A 17255-nucleotide genomic window follows, 5' to 3' on the forward strand; every position below is an offset into this window, starting at 1 on the left:
TGAATTATTCGAATAAACAATAATTATTAACTATACCGTAACCAGGAGGGAGATCATTTGGTTGCGGTACGTGATGACGACCGACATTACCACTGGCTGCTTGTCTTCGATTTCCTCTTCTTCTTGACTGACCAGAGGGAGGTCTACCACCAGACTCTTCTCTGTGCCTATAAAAAGCCGGTAAAACTGTTGTTACAAAGTGTAACTTTCATAAAATAATAGAATTAAATTAAGGTAAAAAATTACTTTTTAATAATTGATATTCTTAACAAACAACTGAAGTAATTACAGTATAATATACAATAAAAAAAGGTGTGTGTGTATGTGTGTGTGTATATATAAAAATGAAAAAGCCTACAAATAAGATATAAAAGAAAATTGTACATTAAAAAAAGGAGGTATCAATTTATTTGTACTAAGTAAATTGTAACATAACAGAGAATAATCAGTTTATACAGATTATTATAATTAAGGTATCTGACATTTTTTTTAGACAATCGTTATGATGTATATTTATATATGACTATTGCACAAATAACTCTACATAGTAATGTATACTTTTGATTGGGGGGGGGGGGTGATGGAACAGAGAAAATTACATAATTTTTGGCTAGACATCTCTTTACATTTCAAACTAAACTTAGTTAACAGAAAACAGAAAAATTGTTAAGATTGTATTTAAATACAGCAAACAATGTAGACGATAAGTTAATCAGAGTAAATAAATTTTTATTTTTTAACTTATAAAATGATAATAACCAAACAAACAACTTTTTATGTTCCGATGAGATTTCACTACTTTTTTCAAATATAAAACAGTTTTTTATAAAAATATTCATAATTTATAATATTAATAATAAAATATATATTTAATATTAATAATAATTCATACAAATATAAAACAATTTTCTTATAAAAAGCTTTATAAACTTTTTGAACAGAAAATGATAAAATATTTTACTACTTAAATATCAAAATAAAATAATTAAATATAAATTGAAGCTGGCTATTAGACAAAACCAATATTTTTGGTAACAATTAACAAACTACACAAAAAAACCCACTCACTACTAGTGTGATTGATGAATCAGTACAGTATAAACTGATAATGTTTAGTTAAATTAAAATTCTAAATTGTAATAAATGTCGTATAAAAATAAAATTAATAACTCATAACATGAAAAAATAAAAATACAAAAGCCTTTAAATGATAATGCCAACATGTAATTAAAAAAAAATTACATCTTATAATTAATAAAATATTTAATTCTAATACTTGAAGTGAAGATGTTTATAAAGCAGAAAGTGGAAAGCAAATTGTAAAATATTCAATTGGGAATGATAAATAGAAACTTTAAAGAACGATTACAGGTAAACGTACAAGAATATTATAACACAATAAACAAAAATCTAACTATGCTGATCTCATTACTGAAATAAACATGTTCTCTCAAAAACAAAAACACATCAATATTAGCAATAACTTTAAATCCCTTATATTTTACAAAACTACAAATAATAAAAAAACAGCAATCTAACAAAGAACAAGTAAAATTTGAATATGATAACTGGATTAAGGAAATAATATATTTAATTTAAATTATTAAAAGCTTTATAAATCACACACACACATTTTAAAATTAATAATATAAACCACCTAGTATAGAATATTGAGATAAGACCTATCTACCTTAATTAATCATGATAATATACTTTAGTGGGTATCCCGCATCCTCGGTCATAATTGAATTCATTTTATTAATTGTTATCAATTGCACATTAAATAAATAGATTAAAAAATAATAAATTATTAGATAATAACAAAAATTATTCATGTCTCTACTACTGCTTTACTGGAGTTTTCTTTTTTCTAATATGAAAGGTTCATTCATATTAAAAACAACTCGCTTTTAGAAATTTAATACAATTTTGAAAAAATGGTTAATAAAGAGTTAAGACAGTTCTTATGAATCTTCTTCTTTTTGTACAAAGGAGCAAAGGAACTGAAAGATGCAAAGGTGCAGAGGAAATGTACAAAGGAACTGTTCTGTTTAATTTCTGAGCTATGGCATTTTTCTGTTTTCAATGTACTTATCATTTAGATTCTCTTGAAAGAATTAACCACACTATATGATCACACCCCCTCAATATATGTTCTAGATATTGACGTTTTTTTATTTTCAGTGTTCAAAATTTCCATTTCTTTCAACAACTAACTCAAAATATCACTCTGCTATTGTTCACAATAACCATTCAAGTTATTTTACCAAACAGCTTCTTTCAAATAACAAATTGACAAAAAAATACAGGTATCTATATCTGAAAAATGTGACTTTTAAGAGAATATTCTGAATCTATTTTCACAGAATAAACACAGAGCTCCTCTAATTTTTTCAAAGCTAATGGAAAAATTTCAGAATGATATAGAATATTATGTCCGAAGAATGAGTTAAACTTATTCAGTTATAAAAATAAAGTTTTATTTAAATAATTTTTTTTTTCACTCAAACTAATATTGTAAGTAAATTTATAACCGATAACAAAACCTATACAGACCACATTACAAAAACAGATAAATGGCACAGGATTATCAGAAAAGAAACTGAAAACTGAAATAAAGAGTTCATAATAATTAACTTAGGTAACAATGAAAATATTTTTTAACTAATTCATGTATTGTAGCCACTAAATCTAACATAAAATACAGATTTCTGCCAAGGGATGGCTGATTTCAAAAAAAATATTCCTAGACTAATCACTTAACATAGGCTATTATTTTTATAATTTTATAACTTTATCTCATTAATATCTGCAAGGGTGGATCAATAAGTACACATGTTAGGAATGAAAATACAAATTTTTCTGAAAAAAGTTATTTATTTTTCAACATAATCTCCTTTTAGGAGGATACACTTTTCCCAATGTCCCTGCCATTTTTTTAAACCGTCTAAAACTAGGTGTCTTGACGATTACCTATTTGTTCGAGCCAAATTTTTCCCCATGAGCCTTGTTTTCATGTTGAGGAACAGAAAGAAGTCACAGGAAGCCAAGTCGGGTGAGTATGATGGAAACGCCAGCAATTCATGCAATTTGGCTGTGATGATTTCGGATGAGTGAGCTGGTGTGTTCTTGTGATGAACAGCACTTTTTTTTTTGCCAAGTGGGGCAATGTCTGTTTCAATTTCTCGTTGAAGTGATCCAATAAATTACTGTAGTACTGTTCCGTGATTGTGCTTCCTTTTTCCAGAAAGTCTATGAGGATTATTACCTTTGCATCCCAAAAAATCATAGCCATGGCCTTTCCAGTCAATGGAACCATTCTTTGGAGCTTCTTTCTTGGCCTTCTTTGGAGCAGATTTGCCTGGAAAAACCCATTGTTTTGATTGTCGTTTGGTCTCTGGTGTACAGTAATGGATTCAGGTTTCATCAACGGTGTTGAATAGACGTAAAAACTCTGGCAGATTTCACTTAAAGAGGTCCAGTCCAAACACTGCTTTGAAGTAGACAGCCATATCCGCTTGTTGTCTGAAGTGAGCAATCATGGCACCCATCAGGCCGACAGTTTTCTTGTTCTTAACTTATCATCTCAAATGTTTATTGCCGTTCCATATAACATACTTGTAGCCTCTGCTATTTCATGCACTTTCGTTCAGCGATCAGCAAGAATCACGTCATGGACCTTTTCAATGATTTTCTTAGTAATAATGTCTGCTGGGTGATGTAGGGGTTCTTCATCAAAAACAGATGTACAGTCACGTTTAAATTCATTAAACTAATATCTACAGTATCATAGATTGTGAAAAGTACCTATAGACAGAATCCAATTTCGCTTTTATTTTGTCGCATGTTTTCCATCCAAAAATAAAAAGGGAATTATAGATCGATATTGTTCTTTTTCCACTGCATTGTAAATACCATGTATGTTTAATACAAATGGCTGTCAAATAAAAACTAATCTATGAATCAGTCTGAAATTTTATATGGATTGATAGATGGTAGTAATGCCAACTTTCCACAGTAACACTACCTGCCTTCAAACATGGTTACTAACTGATCCACCCTAGTATTTATGGGATATCCTTTTCTGATATCATTTTCTAAGGGGTTTCAATAGCACCAGGTGTCAGATGGGCAGAATCCTGTTCTGTCAAACTTATTTGTATTCATATAAAAAACTAATAAAAGAGCTAACCATATCATTTTATATTGCTTTATGTATGATTTTCAACCTTCACCATAACCACTTTACAGACCAGATTATTATTTTGCAGCAAGTGATAAATAAAAAAAAAAAAAAACAATTGTTAAAAGTTTATTTGTGGTGCATCTTATTTCATTAATATTCATAGCAGTAATTGTGATCCACAAAAACCATGAGTGCATTAAAAATATTGTGAAAGTGACTTATAAAACATATGCAAAATTCAAGTGAATTGCCTTCATGCGGTATACTATATGATTAAGTGATGTGGATTTCATTAAATCAATCCAATAATATTACATTTTTTATAGAATTTAAATAACACTTAAAAAATTAAAACAGTGAACTACATTTCACTGAAATAAAGTAATTTACTTGTTTTGAATAGTCTTTAAACAATAAATTGCCAAAACAATCATAAAAATTCAAATTATATCAAGGTTTGTTATTTTTTATCAATCTAAGTCCAACATAATACGTAAAGGGAATAAATCTTCAAATAAAATTTTCAAAAGAATTATGCAATTATTTAGATTAGAATGGAGAAACTAGCAAAAATGTTTTTGTTAATTTCAAATTAAATGAGTATTAGAACTTGATATTTTTAAAAATCAAAGAGATAGAATGAATTACTCTTTGTTTTTTTTAGAATAATATTTATAAATAAATACAGGGTGTCCCATATAAAACGCAAACCCATCAATCACTCATCCATGAAATTTCAAAAGTCAAGCTTACTCTCCTACTCGTTACTGAAATGGACTCGTCCAACATCTGAACATCACGGCGACGCAGTAGAACACTACCAATAGTAACAACAATGCAATCATAACATTCAGTGTATTGCTAGAGACAAGATGGTGTTTTCGATAGATGAATGTGTTTTCATTGTTGAGTCGTACTTCAGTACGAAATCAGTGGTTGCAGTGCAAGATTTGTTTCGCCATAATTACCCAGATAAACCAGTTCCTAACAAAACATCAGTATTAAGGTTAGTAGCAAAATTTAGAGAGACTGGTTCTGTTAATAACAAGGAACACAAAAGATCTGCGTCAGTGTTGAATACAGATACAGTCACTGAAATCAAAGACCGATTACTCGCCTAGCCAAATAAATCGATCAGACGTTTGTCTACTGAAATTACTTTGTCTAAATCAACTGTTCATCGGGAGACCAAACAATTACAATTACAACCTTATCGCATTCAAACAGTTCATCAACTTCTTGAGCCCGACAAAGAAAAACGGCTACAATATTGTCAATGGTTCCGTCGATTTCTGCGTGAGGGAATTAATGTTATGGATTTGTTATTTTTCACAGATGAAGCACGATTTCATGGCTACGTAAACAGCCAAAACAGTAGAATTTGGTGTGCTGAAAATCCCCATGTTTATCACGAAAAACAATTACACCTGCAGAAGTTGGGCGTGTGATGCGCGATATCGCGGAAGAAAATAATCGGTCCTATTTTTTTCGAGTACACCATTAATGCAGAACGATATCAGGATATTTTATTTCAGTATATTGCACTCTCGGAAAAGGAAGACAGACACTGCTGGCTACAACATGACGGTGCGACATCGCACTATGCAGGTTCAACTTCTGATTTCGTTGAGGAATTCTTTGGTAATCGTGTTATCGGTCGAGGCTTGTGGCCACCAAGATCTCCAAGATTTGACTGCGGCGGATTTTTTTCTATGGGGTTACCTCAAAGAAAAAGCCTACAGCAACAAACCATGAACACTTGAAAGTCAATATTGAACAAGCTGTATTAAATATCCAGCCACAAACTCTGAAAAAAGTTGCAAGAATCGCTATAAAAAGAATTGAAGCTTGTATTCTAGAAGATGGCGGCCACTACCAACATTTACTCTAAATGTAAGGTAATGGATGGTAATAATAAAAATTACATTTACATTTACACATGCCTTTTTATTATTTCAATACCTACCAATATAAGGTTGGGTTGCGTTTTACATGGGACACTCTGTATAACAGAAGGGGGAAAGATCACTTGGGTAACATTGATATTCTCTGGGCACATCTTGAATGGATCACAATCACATGCCTTTGATCAATTTAACTTCTTATCTTACCATATGAAAAATAACTGAATAATATAAAAATTTTTTCAGTTATGAAAGAATCTTTAAAAATTAACCTATAATGTTATGCAATGAAAGATAATGACTGGCGCTCTTTTTAATAGCACGTCCATATTTTTATTAATTTAGATTTAGAAACAGAATTTGAGTTGAATTTTAAGAACTGTTACTAATATGACAACTAATGTTTTGCAACATTCCACATTTATAACTAGAAAAAAAATTTAACCAAGAGGGGCTGAGCCTGGGAAATTCTGACATGCATGGGGTCATGCATTAGTAATTAATCAATAGCCAATCATATAGCAGATATCCTATTTTTAATAAGCTAGTTTGATAAATACTGTTTATAATGCAAATATATCAAAAGAAAAAAATAATTTTAATGATGAATGAAGGAATGTTTATTATTAATAATATTTTTAAGTTGATTTTCAAGTAAGTATATTTTGCTACTGATTTTTTTTTTTTTAATTTACTACATTAAACTTGTTGGCTACAGAACAGACTGAACAAGTAATTTTTTTTTGTAATGAATATTTATCTAAATTTGTGCATAACTATATACAACATAAATATTATGAACAGATGTATTGTATTTTTAATTACACAAGATCACAAAATATAAAATTCACAAATAAACAGAGAAGCGATTAAAGTACATAATAATAAATAAAAATAATGAATAAATAAATGCCTTTAATTTTCTACCTATAATTAACAGCATACTTTCATTATTGTTTATATTTTTTTGTTGCAAATTTATAATTTTTAAATTAATGAGTGACATTTCATAAAACTGTTATTAAAATATATTTATTTCATACATAACCATTATTAAAAAAAAAAAAAAAAAAAAATAGTGCTAAGGTTTTACGATTCCTAACAATGACTTAACTATAAGAAATGATTACTGTATACGCTTTCTGGTAGATAGTGGGTGGAACTATTACCTTTTGGTGCCACAGTCCTAAGTAAGTGATAAATATAATATTTATTGAAAACTATTACCCTAATTATTTAAAATAACATGTATCAGATCTCTGTTTAATCCTCCAAAACACCTTTCAAAATTCATACTGAAATATATTCTCTATCAACTTATACCCTAGTGTTTATGGTGTGGGTAATTAGTATATTCTTAATCTGCTGATAAATGATCCTAAGAAAATGCTACATTTAATATAAAAGTGTTCTTATCATATTGAATTAATTTTAAGGGTATATTTAAATATATTTACTACAGTTTCATATGTACTATAGTATCAATTATGAACTATTTTGCAAGGGTTATGGGAAACTAAGTTTTAAAATACTTAGACCAGCAGTCAATGCATAAGAACACAACACAATTACAAAACAATATAAGCAGGTTGAAAAAATAAATATGGTCTTTTAAAACAGTAGAATTCTAATTTTTATCTGAAGTAATTGAAGCAAATTCACTTCCGAAAACTTGGTTTTGACTAATAAATTATTATTTAACCATTTCCCTCTGGAAAAGGAAACGTTTATAAACTCTGGAACCAATATAAATAAGTACCACTTATGTAACATAGTAGAAAATCTCTTAATGAGGGCTTATTACTGCAGTTTACAAAAAGTCCAAAATCCATTTTTTGGGGGATTTTGGGCACTTTTGGTTAAGTCGTTTGCAATCATTTTTGAGTTATGCAAGATGTGTGTACAGCTATCACACCGAAACACACAGCTGTTAGCCTGTGTGCTAACAACTAAATGCCAAAAGATTCTCTTTCAGAATATCATAAAAAATCAATTAAAAACCCCTATAAATTCACATGAATACCTAAATAAGGTCTTTGTTTTACCAATTAATATAAGTTTGAGAAGTACACAAATAATTGTAAAAAGGCTTTTTAGATTCTGCAGCTAACAAAATTTTTAAACACCTAAAAAGGCCTGTAAGCCATTTCTTAATAAAAGTTATATTTCAGCTTATAAATCACATTTTTCATTTAGAATAGGTTGATTTATGTAACCTTGGCCTATTTCTACTTCTGATTATTCTTCTACTTTAATTTCAAAATCATCTTCACCAGAATCATTACTACTAGAATCACAAACATATTCAAAATCCAAATTTTAAAATAGTGGACATTAATATCAACACCAAAACATCAACTACATCATATTAAATGGACTTAATAACATTTAAAGTAGTTGAATAACCCTTAAAAAAGAGACAAAATATTCTAAAACAACAAATGAACTTTTTCACTTGTTTTCATGAGTGGCCAATGGCTGACAAAGTTTTCCAGGGTTACAATGTGTTAATGTAGAATTACAAATAATGGAAAAATGAATGAGAGAAAAGTTACAATGGGGTGAACAACATTTTTAAAGATGTTTTTTTAATGAATACAAGGACACAGATATAGTTTATATTTACTTTGAATTTCTTGAAAAAAATAAAAAATCATATTTTCCCATATTAACAACAAAAAACAGTGAAATTAAATTAGCTATCGCAATGATATAATTTGTAAAGGTAACTTTATTTTTAATGGAAATTATATTAAGTGCATAATGAATTCGTTTCAGTATCTATATAATAATTATCATACCATTTATAAAGTGAAAATGTTTCAAATGTTAAAACATGAGTTACACAGAATAATCATTTTAGGTAACAAATTGGATTTCAAAGTAGAAAATATTTAAACATTTTTTAATAACCATTCTGGATAACCTGCGTTAAGGTAAACAGATTTGCATTCTATCACAATAATTGCAAAGTAAATAACTGAATTTCAAGCTTAATAATACTAATAGCTACTAAACAGAAAAAAAAAGATAAAAGTGATTATTCTGCAATAACAAGAGGTTAACAGCAAATTTAAGTTAAATCACTGCATGTTAAAGCATTTATTTAGATATCATCTTTACTACATAAAGTTCAGATTGAGATTATTCTAGCTAAAATAACAAGCAAATGCAAGCAAAAAAGCAAACTTTTCATTTTGGCATTAAGACAAACAAAAATGAAACTACAATCAAAGGGAACACTCTTCCTAACACAAGAAACAAAACTCAATTCAAAAACATTAACAATAATTTAAATATTTAATTACAATTAAATATTTAAATTATGTACCTTTGTTGTGAGGAACTGGAATTGTTGTTATTATTATTACTATTTATAGAATTGTTGCTGTTGTTGAGATTGTTGTTGTTGTTTGACGTTGAACTATTCTCCGTTTCTGAGGAGTGGCAATTAACGCCTGGACTCAGTAAGATTTGACTCCTGAACACAACAATTTATTTAAAATAACGTTTTATCAATTAATTTAATACACATAAAATTTTTTCAAATAAATATATATGATCTAAAGAGAAGGAAATTATTTTACAGAACCAGTAATACATTCCAGAATTAATGAGAAAATGAAAAGTTAAATAAATCAGAATGATGTACAGAATTAGATCAGAAAGAGGAACTAGAAAGGATCTACTGTTTAGACTAAATATATGATAATTAGTGTATTTTACAAAAAAAGAATAACAAACACAATACATACAATATTACAACATTAACCCTTTCACAGCCAAAACGCCAACTGAAAATCCCATATTGATAATTACATTAAAAAACCTCTGTGAAATGGATAATCTAATCCCCATTTTATTTCTCCTTACAATCAACAACTACACTGAAATCAGTTCTATATGTCCATTACAATGTTTATAATATTTAAACAAATATATATATACACACATATATGTCGAGGTTTTTTTTTTAAATTTATACAACATTCCAACCCAAAATGCCATGATCATACTTATATATTTTAAATACTTATATGTATTTATGGTACAAAATTTGTACCATAAATGTATAAAGTAACTAATGATGAAATACAAGGAACTGAAAATGGCTGTTCATTTTTGTTTTTTTAAATTAACGACTCCAATTTAAATATGGTTTTTCATCAATTATCCAAAAATTAATAAAAGTTTAATCAACTTTATAGGCTAAAAATTACAGAGATTTAAAGTTAGAAGAGTATTTGTTATCTATAATGACAGTAATAAAGTTAAATTAATAGAAGTACTCGGATAATAGATCAAATAAAAGCACTTCAATTCTGGCTATGTAGTCATAATTAAAGAAAAATAATAAAATAATATAGTATAGTTACATCTCATCATGTGACTAATTGACTTGCTTCACCTGACTACACCAAGAGAAAGACAATGTAATAAGGTGATTTGTATATTTGTACCTGTAACATTTGTTTTATACTATGTATCAATTCTCATGAAACAGAAATCACATTATTTACTTTATGTGAAATTGAATAAAAGTTCTTTGAAAAAGATCCAAAATGTATGTCATATATTTTAGACTTGAATAAAAAAATTACTTTAATTAATAAAAGTGACCATGAAAATACAAGAGATGTTCAATAATTAACATGACAAATTGATGTATAGAAAAAACAGTTCATTCAATGACACTGAAACTTTTTGAGGGTCAAGTTGACAACCTTGGGAACGCATTTAATCAGCTATTCAATCATAATTAATCTAAACCTCTTTTGTGGAAATTTACTCAAGAATGTTGAAACAGTATGGTGAAAAGTGTTTAAACCACAGTAACGTGTATAAGTGGGTGGAACAGTTTAATTTGGGTAGAACAAGTGTGACTGATCTCCATTACTCTGGAAAACCAGTTGAAGTTTCGACTACCGTACTGCAAAATTGCATAAATGATCTTATTTATGAAGACAGGGAAGTCAAAAATTCCCAAATTGCTAGTTTGTGTAATTTTAGTGTTGGAACCGTGCATTCAATCATTCATGATATTCTGAATTATCGCAAAACTTGTTTGAAATGGGTTCCAAGACAGTTGACTCAAGCCCATAAAGACACCTGGATTCTCATTTGTTCTGAGCTCAAGGAACGGTTTGAAACTGAAGGTTCAAGGACTTTCTTGTGATGAAATGTGGATACACCATTTCGAGCTTGAATCCAAACAGTAACGTTTTAGAGTGGAAACATCCAGATCACCCACCAAAAAAAATTCCAAACTCATGCATCAAGCTGGTAAAGTGATGTTGACGGTCTTCTGGGACTCTCAAGACACAATTTTTAGTGATCAGAAGAACAACATACTGTGCATAGTGAGTACTATTATGACACGCTCCAATAGAAAGTGATACCTGCAATAAGGCAAAAATATCAGAACACTCTTTCAAAAGGTGTGATTCTCTTTCATGAAAACGAGTGCCGCACACTACTCAGAGAACAGGAGAAGTGCTCGAGAAGTTGGGTTGGGAGGTGTTGCCACATCCTCCTTACAGCCCAGACCTTATTAATTTGTTCAATTTTAATTTGTTTGGCATGCTCAAAGACTTTTTACATGGCAAAAAGTTTGACAATGAAGCAGTCAAAAGAGAGGTGTACGACTGGTTCAAACAGCAAGGTAAAGACTTCTAAAGGCTTCTGAGGGAATCACAAAGCTCACAAAACAGTGGGAACAAGCGTCTAAATGTTGCTGGAGATTATGTTGAAAAGTAGTGTAAGTTTCATTATCATTGAATAAATAATTTTTTCTCTACATCAATTTGTCTTGTTAATTATTGAACATCCCTTGTATTAACAAAATTCATTTTTTTTTTTTAAATTTCAAGTACTATTATTCAATATTAAATATGAAGATTAACAAAAGTAGGTCATTTAAAACAAAATAAATTATATTAAAAATTGTTTAGAGAAATAGACCGAATTTATTGAAAACAGAAAAAGAATAAGATTAACAGACCATATGATGCAAAATTAGATTACTTAAACCAATGAAGCAAGTTTCTTTAACTCAATCTTATGGTACAATATTTGTAACAGTTACAAGCAAACATTTTCCCCAATTTAAAAAAAAAAATTGTTTGACAAGGTTTCTTACTATTAATTGTGAAGATTTTCTATATATAATTTTCACTTTTAAGAATGGGGGGGGGGTCTGGTTTTTTTCTTGGGCAAGGAGGATAAGGATAAGGAGGTTAATCTCCACTCCTGATGTAACCTATCATTTTCCTACCTACCAATGGCAATGTGTAAAACATAAAATTCTAAAGTAGCACAGTGTAAACTAAATATTTATGTAATTAAGAAACTAAGGTGTACACTGAAAGAGTTAATGTGCATACAATAAAAGTAATATATGAAATTGCATAAACGAAGAATCAAACATGAAGATGAATATTTATGAATATATACATATGAAAAGAAAGAGATCACAAAAATCCCACGGTAAAACTGGTTGAATGCAGAAGACACACCAACAGTTCTACATATTTCATAAAATTAAGACATAATAATTGGATGCAAAGGAAAGATAAAGTATAAATAGTAATACAAGCTGGAAAAATTCATTATTCTGCTTTAAACATAGAATAAAACTAAATGTATTTCTTTTATTACAATTGTTATGCAATAATGTACAGGTTACTACTAGTAAAGCATGTTTCTTCAATATAAGCTCTGATATATGATACTTCCAGACCAAATATGGGTCTGGAAGTATCCAGTAATAATGACTTTAAAAAAAATACACCAGAAATTAAACAAAAGTTATCTATTAAATTTTTTTCAATATCCTTTATACAAATAATATTAAATATGATTCTGTTTCAACAATTCAGTTAACTAACGTATAAGTAAATGGTGAATTTTATTTCTTTTAAACTAAAATAAATGTACATCTCAACATACAAGCAATTAAATCAGGTTTTTCTAATATATCAATATGACTCAAAATATGATTAGTTAAATACAAAAGGTAGGCTCAAAATATCTGTGAAATTAGTTTACTTTCCCTAAGTTACACACATTAAAAAATTTTAGAGTACATTTCCTGGAAAGTAATTTCCTTTGGTACCTACTTACTTTTACCATCAACAAAGCTACTGGAAGCATTCCTGAAACCCATTTTTAAACGCCTTCAAGCTTTAAGCTGCTTTAACGTCTTTAAGCTGCTTCAATGTGTTAGTCATCACATTTTCAGCGTTCTTGTATTATTCCTCTTTCAGAATGTTTTTCAGCAAAGAAATAAGTAAAAATCATTAGCTGATATTGGAGAGTATGATGGGTGCTCCAGAATTATTATTGTCGTCCCATGTACTCTTTCATAGGCATAGATCAATGTGCCAGTGCACTGTCATACAAGAGAATCTAATCTTGCATCCCATTTTTCTGGAAGCTTCCTTTTCACTGGATCCCATAAACAATTAAGCATAATGACATACATTTCCTGTCCATTTTTTGACTATCATATATGATGATTGACGTTTTGTCTGAGTTGTACAAAAAAAATTGTAACTCATTATCTGTTATGATCCTGCCCACAGAATTTTGATCTTGATTAGCCATAGTCATGTGGTCTCTTAGCAGCATCACACAGATTCTTTACAATTTTCAGACAACAATTTTTTTTTAACAATGGGTTGACAAATGTGATTAATGTTCAGATTATGGAGATTACTGTGGTAACTCAACTGATATCCTAAGTATTGAAGACATTTCCTTGACAGTTTTTCTTTTATAATTTTGAACAACATTTTCAACAATATTTTCATCATTTGTCAAAGTGCATGGGCACACACTATGATGGTTATGATCAAAACTAACACAATCTTCATTAAAAATTCTTATGCCAATCATAAACTGGTGTTTCTTCATAGCCGATTCTCCATATAGTTTTTCAAGCAATGCTAATATGTCAGATGTTAATTTTTTAAGTAAGTCATAAAATTTAATATTTGTGTGTAGTTCTATTGCTGATAATTTTACTTGCAAAATAGAAGATAGAAAACAGTTTTAGTTTTGTTGTATGTGAAACAGGTAACATGTGATGTGACTTTTTCATGATGTTATGAGTGTTGTCGACATAAAAACAAAAAATTCATTATTACGATTGCTATATTAAATTGTACAAAGCAGGAATTTTGGGAAATTTTTATGTATTAATAGGTTCACAGACAATTTTTAACAGCCATTCAAATCTATGTACTGATATACTTAATATTTTTGTACTACTAGGTTAAGCTGGTATTATGTTATATTACTCTACAGACATATAACTTTGAAGAGTTTTAGAAATAATTTTGAAATAAACAATTCAATTCTCACACAGATTTGCTTACCCCCCTACCATATCCTAATAAAATGTTAGTAAATGTGCTCTCACATTTATCCAATTTGTAATTATTATATTTGTTTTTTTTTTATCTCAAAGTCTTGTTAGTGTAAGAAATTCACTTTTAACATCTACTGTATTGTACAGGAAAATATTTAGTTTTAAAACAAATAACTGATGGAGAGTAATTAATTACATTGTTATTAACAGTCTATTATTTCATTACTAGCATCATCAAATATCTTTAATATTAGCATCTTAAAAAAACTTAAAAAAAAAAAAATAATGTTAATGATACAACTCTGCAAAAGATTAAACAAATACATTGCACTTGACAGGCTTACTCTAATGGAGCCTAATGTATTTTAAACTAATATGGCTTCAAAACTGACTACTAGCTTAAATATAATACAAACAATTGGCCTAATAGATCTAGATTTACAATAGCATTCAAGTCTGTATTGCACAACATATTTCTGAGTAATAAATATCCCTTCAATGTTCCTCAGGTTTGTGATAATATAAAGAATGGGCCCACCAAGCTGGTCTAGTGGTTAAACTTGTCATTGCAAATCAGCTTATTTTGAAGTTGAGAGTTCTAAAGTTCAAATTGTAGTAAAGGTTACTTTTATTCAGATTTTAATACTAGATCGTAGATACCGGTGTTCTTTGGTGGTTGGGTTTCTATTAACCACACATCTCAGGAACAATTGACCTGAGCCTGTACAAGACTACAGTTTATTTACATTTGTACATATCATTCTCATTCATCTTCTGAAGTAATACCTTACGGTGTTTCTGGAGGCTAAACAGAAAAAGAGAGCATAAAAAATGAATCTGGTATCAAATTCATTATAAATAATTTTTCAACCTAAAGAAACATTTTACTTTGATATACGTACATCCAAATTCATGTTGATTTTATTGTAACTCAATGTCCATCTTTTAATGAAAATGTTTATACCAACTGATAAGCTCCATCATGAGAAAAACTTCCTAATTATTAAACATTTTGCTCCTTTTTAAGAGGATCCTGGGTAAGATCATACTCCACGAAAGGGAACCCTACTGATCAAATATCCTTTCCACTTTTCTTATCTATTGTACCCTTCTTCCTTGAATGAGTGTCATATGAATTTTGTCAGTTGCTACTTTATTGGGGTTCAGAACATGGTGATCCTCTATTCATGTGGAACAGAACACTTAAATTGTTTGTTCAGTCTATTTAAATATTTTTACATGGTCAACGATATAATAAAATTTAGTATAAGAAAGTTGTAGTGCAAATTATCAATCTTTTTTTTAATCATTATTTCACAAGCTTCAGATTAATAATTGAATAAACAAAGTAGTCACTTGATTTATAAATAAAGGTACATAAGTTTACGTACTTTGATAAATCTCTTGTCATTATAAAGCCAAAATTCTACAGTTATAATACCTTACGCTGATTATTTTAGCTGCATTTTACCTTTAGAGTTACATAATTATCATATATAAGTGATTATAATAAAAAGAAAACCTGAAAATAACGACCAAATATCAACAGTTATCAAAATTACAATAGTTAATCTATCCCATCCAGCATTTACAGTTACCAAACAGAATACTTCTTTTTTTTTAATAAGGTTGACAAGTTACAGTTATATTTGCTTAAAAATTAAATAAAACTAATGATTAAAACTGCACCAATTAATAAAGTTTTGGATAATAAGTTACCAGATTATCAGAGCTTATATTTTATCCGATTTTTTTCTCTAATGTTATTAATAATATGTACATAAATCTATTCTTTAACTGCAAATACTAAAGCAAAGAATTAAATTAAATGGCATATGAATATTGGCATAAGTGATTGGTCACAAGTAAATAGCAGCATAATCCAATATATGTACAGCAAAAAATAAGAAAAAAAAATTTTCCACATTAAATGTAACTTAGCATTAATAAGCAGGATGATATTATTTACATAGCTAAGCAAGCAAAACATATATACATAATTTAATCTGTTACAATTAATATTGTAAATTATATATCATTAGATTAAATTGAAGTTCTTTAGTTACTACTTTTAATTTGGTAAACAACAATAAAAATTATAAAATATTTTGCATAGTGTACAATGTGAAATAAACACAACATAGCTTTTTTAACATGCTTTTAAGATTACAGTAATTGTTTAAAGTAAGTACAAAAAAAGTAAAATTTCAGTTCCGTAAAACAAAATAAACCATTAAATTTATTTTATATATAACTATTCATTTTTACTGAATTTAATCTTAAGAAAAATCATTTTTATTTTTTAATTTACCTTTTTGGTTTATTTACATTACATTCTATATATAAAAGAAATAAATTAGTATAATGATATCAAAGAGATATATAATAAGAGAGCCCTTTAAAGCAACACCACCTGTATTGAAAACATACCATTTAGAAGGATTCTAACTTGATTCTTACCTCGTTGAAATAATAATTCTACAATATATATTTACAAAAAATAAGATAATATCTTAATAATATAAATATTACAAAAATTAATAAATGAAATAGGTAAAAATAAAATAAATACTAAAAAAAACCTTTAACTAATCTACTTAAATGAACAAAAATTTAAAATAGCTGTTTCTAATAAAATTAATAATTTTTAAAATAATAATAATTATCATTATTATGAAAATTATTAATAACAAAAAAAAAAAAAATAAATTAGTTTTATTTGTTGAATGTATCCTTATTAGGAATACATAAAACAATTTTCAATAAATTTTAAGTAACAATAATCCAGTCATGG

General features: G+C 28.4%; 1 protein-coding gene across 2 annotated transcripts in view; it reads right to left on the reverse strand.

The window, feature by feature from the left end:
• Smurf (SMAD specific E3 ubiquitin protein ligase) overlaps positions 1-17255 on the reverse strand; it is a 157123-nt gene that overhangs the window by 34182 nt on the left and 105686 nt on the right. The window contains exons 6-7 of one of the 2 annotated variants that reach the window (XM_075374744.1): positions 9422-9571; positions 37-167 (exon numbers count right to left, since the gene is read on the reverse strand). In XM_075374744.1, the coding sequence (XP_075230859.1) occupies positions 37-167; positions 9422-9571 (281 nt within the window). The remainder of the gene's footprint in view (positions 1-36; positions 168-9421; positions 9572-17255) is intronic. The other variant, XM_075374746.1, reaches the window with a different exon arrangement.

Source organism: Lycorma delicatula, chromosome 9 (assembly GCF_047948215.1).
Source record: "Lycorma delicatula isolate Av1 chromosome 9, ASM4794821v1, whole genome shotgun sequence".
Classification (NCBI taxonomy): Eukaryota; Metazoa; Arthropoda; class Insecta; order Hemiptera; family Fulgoridae; genus Lycorma; species Lycorma delicatula.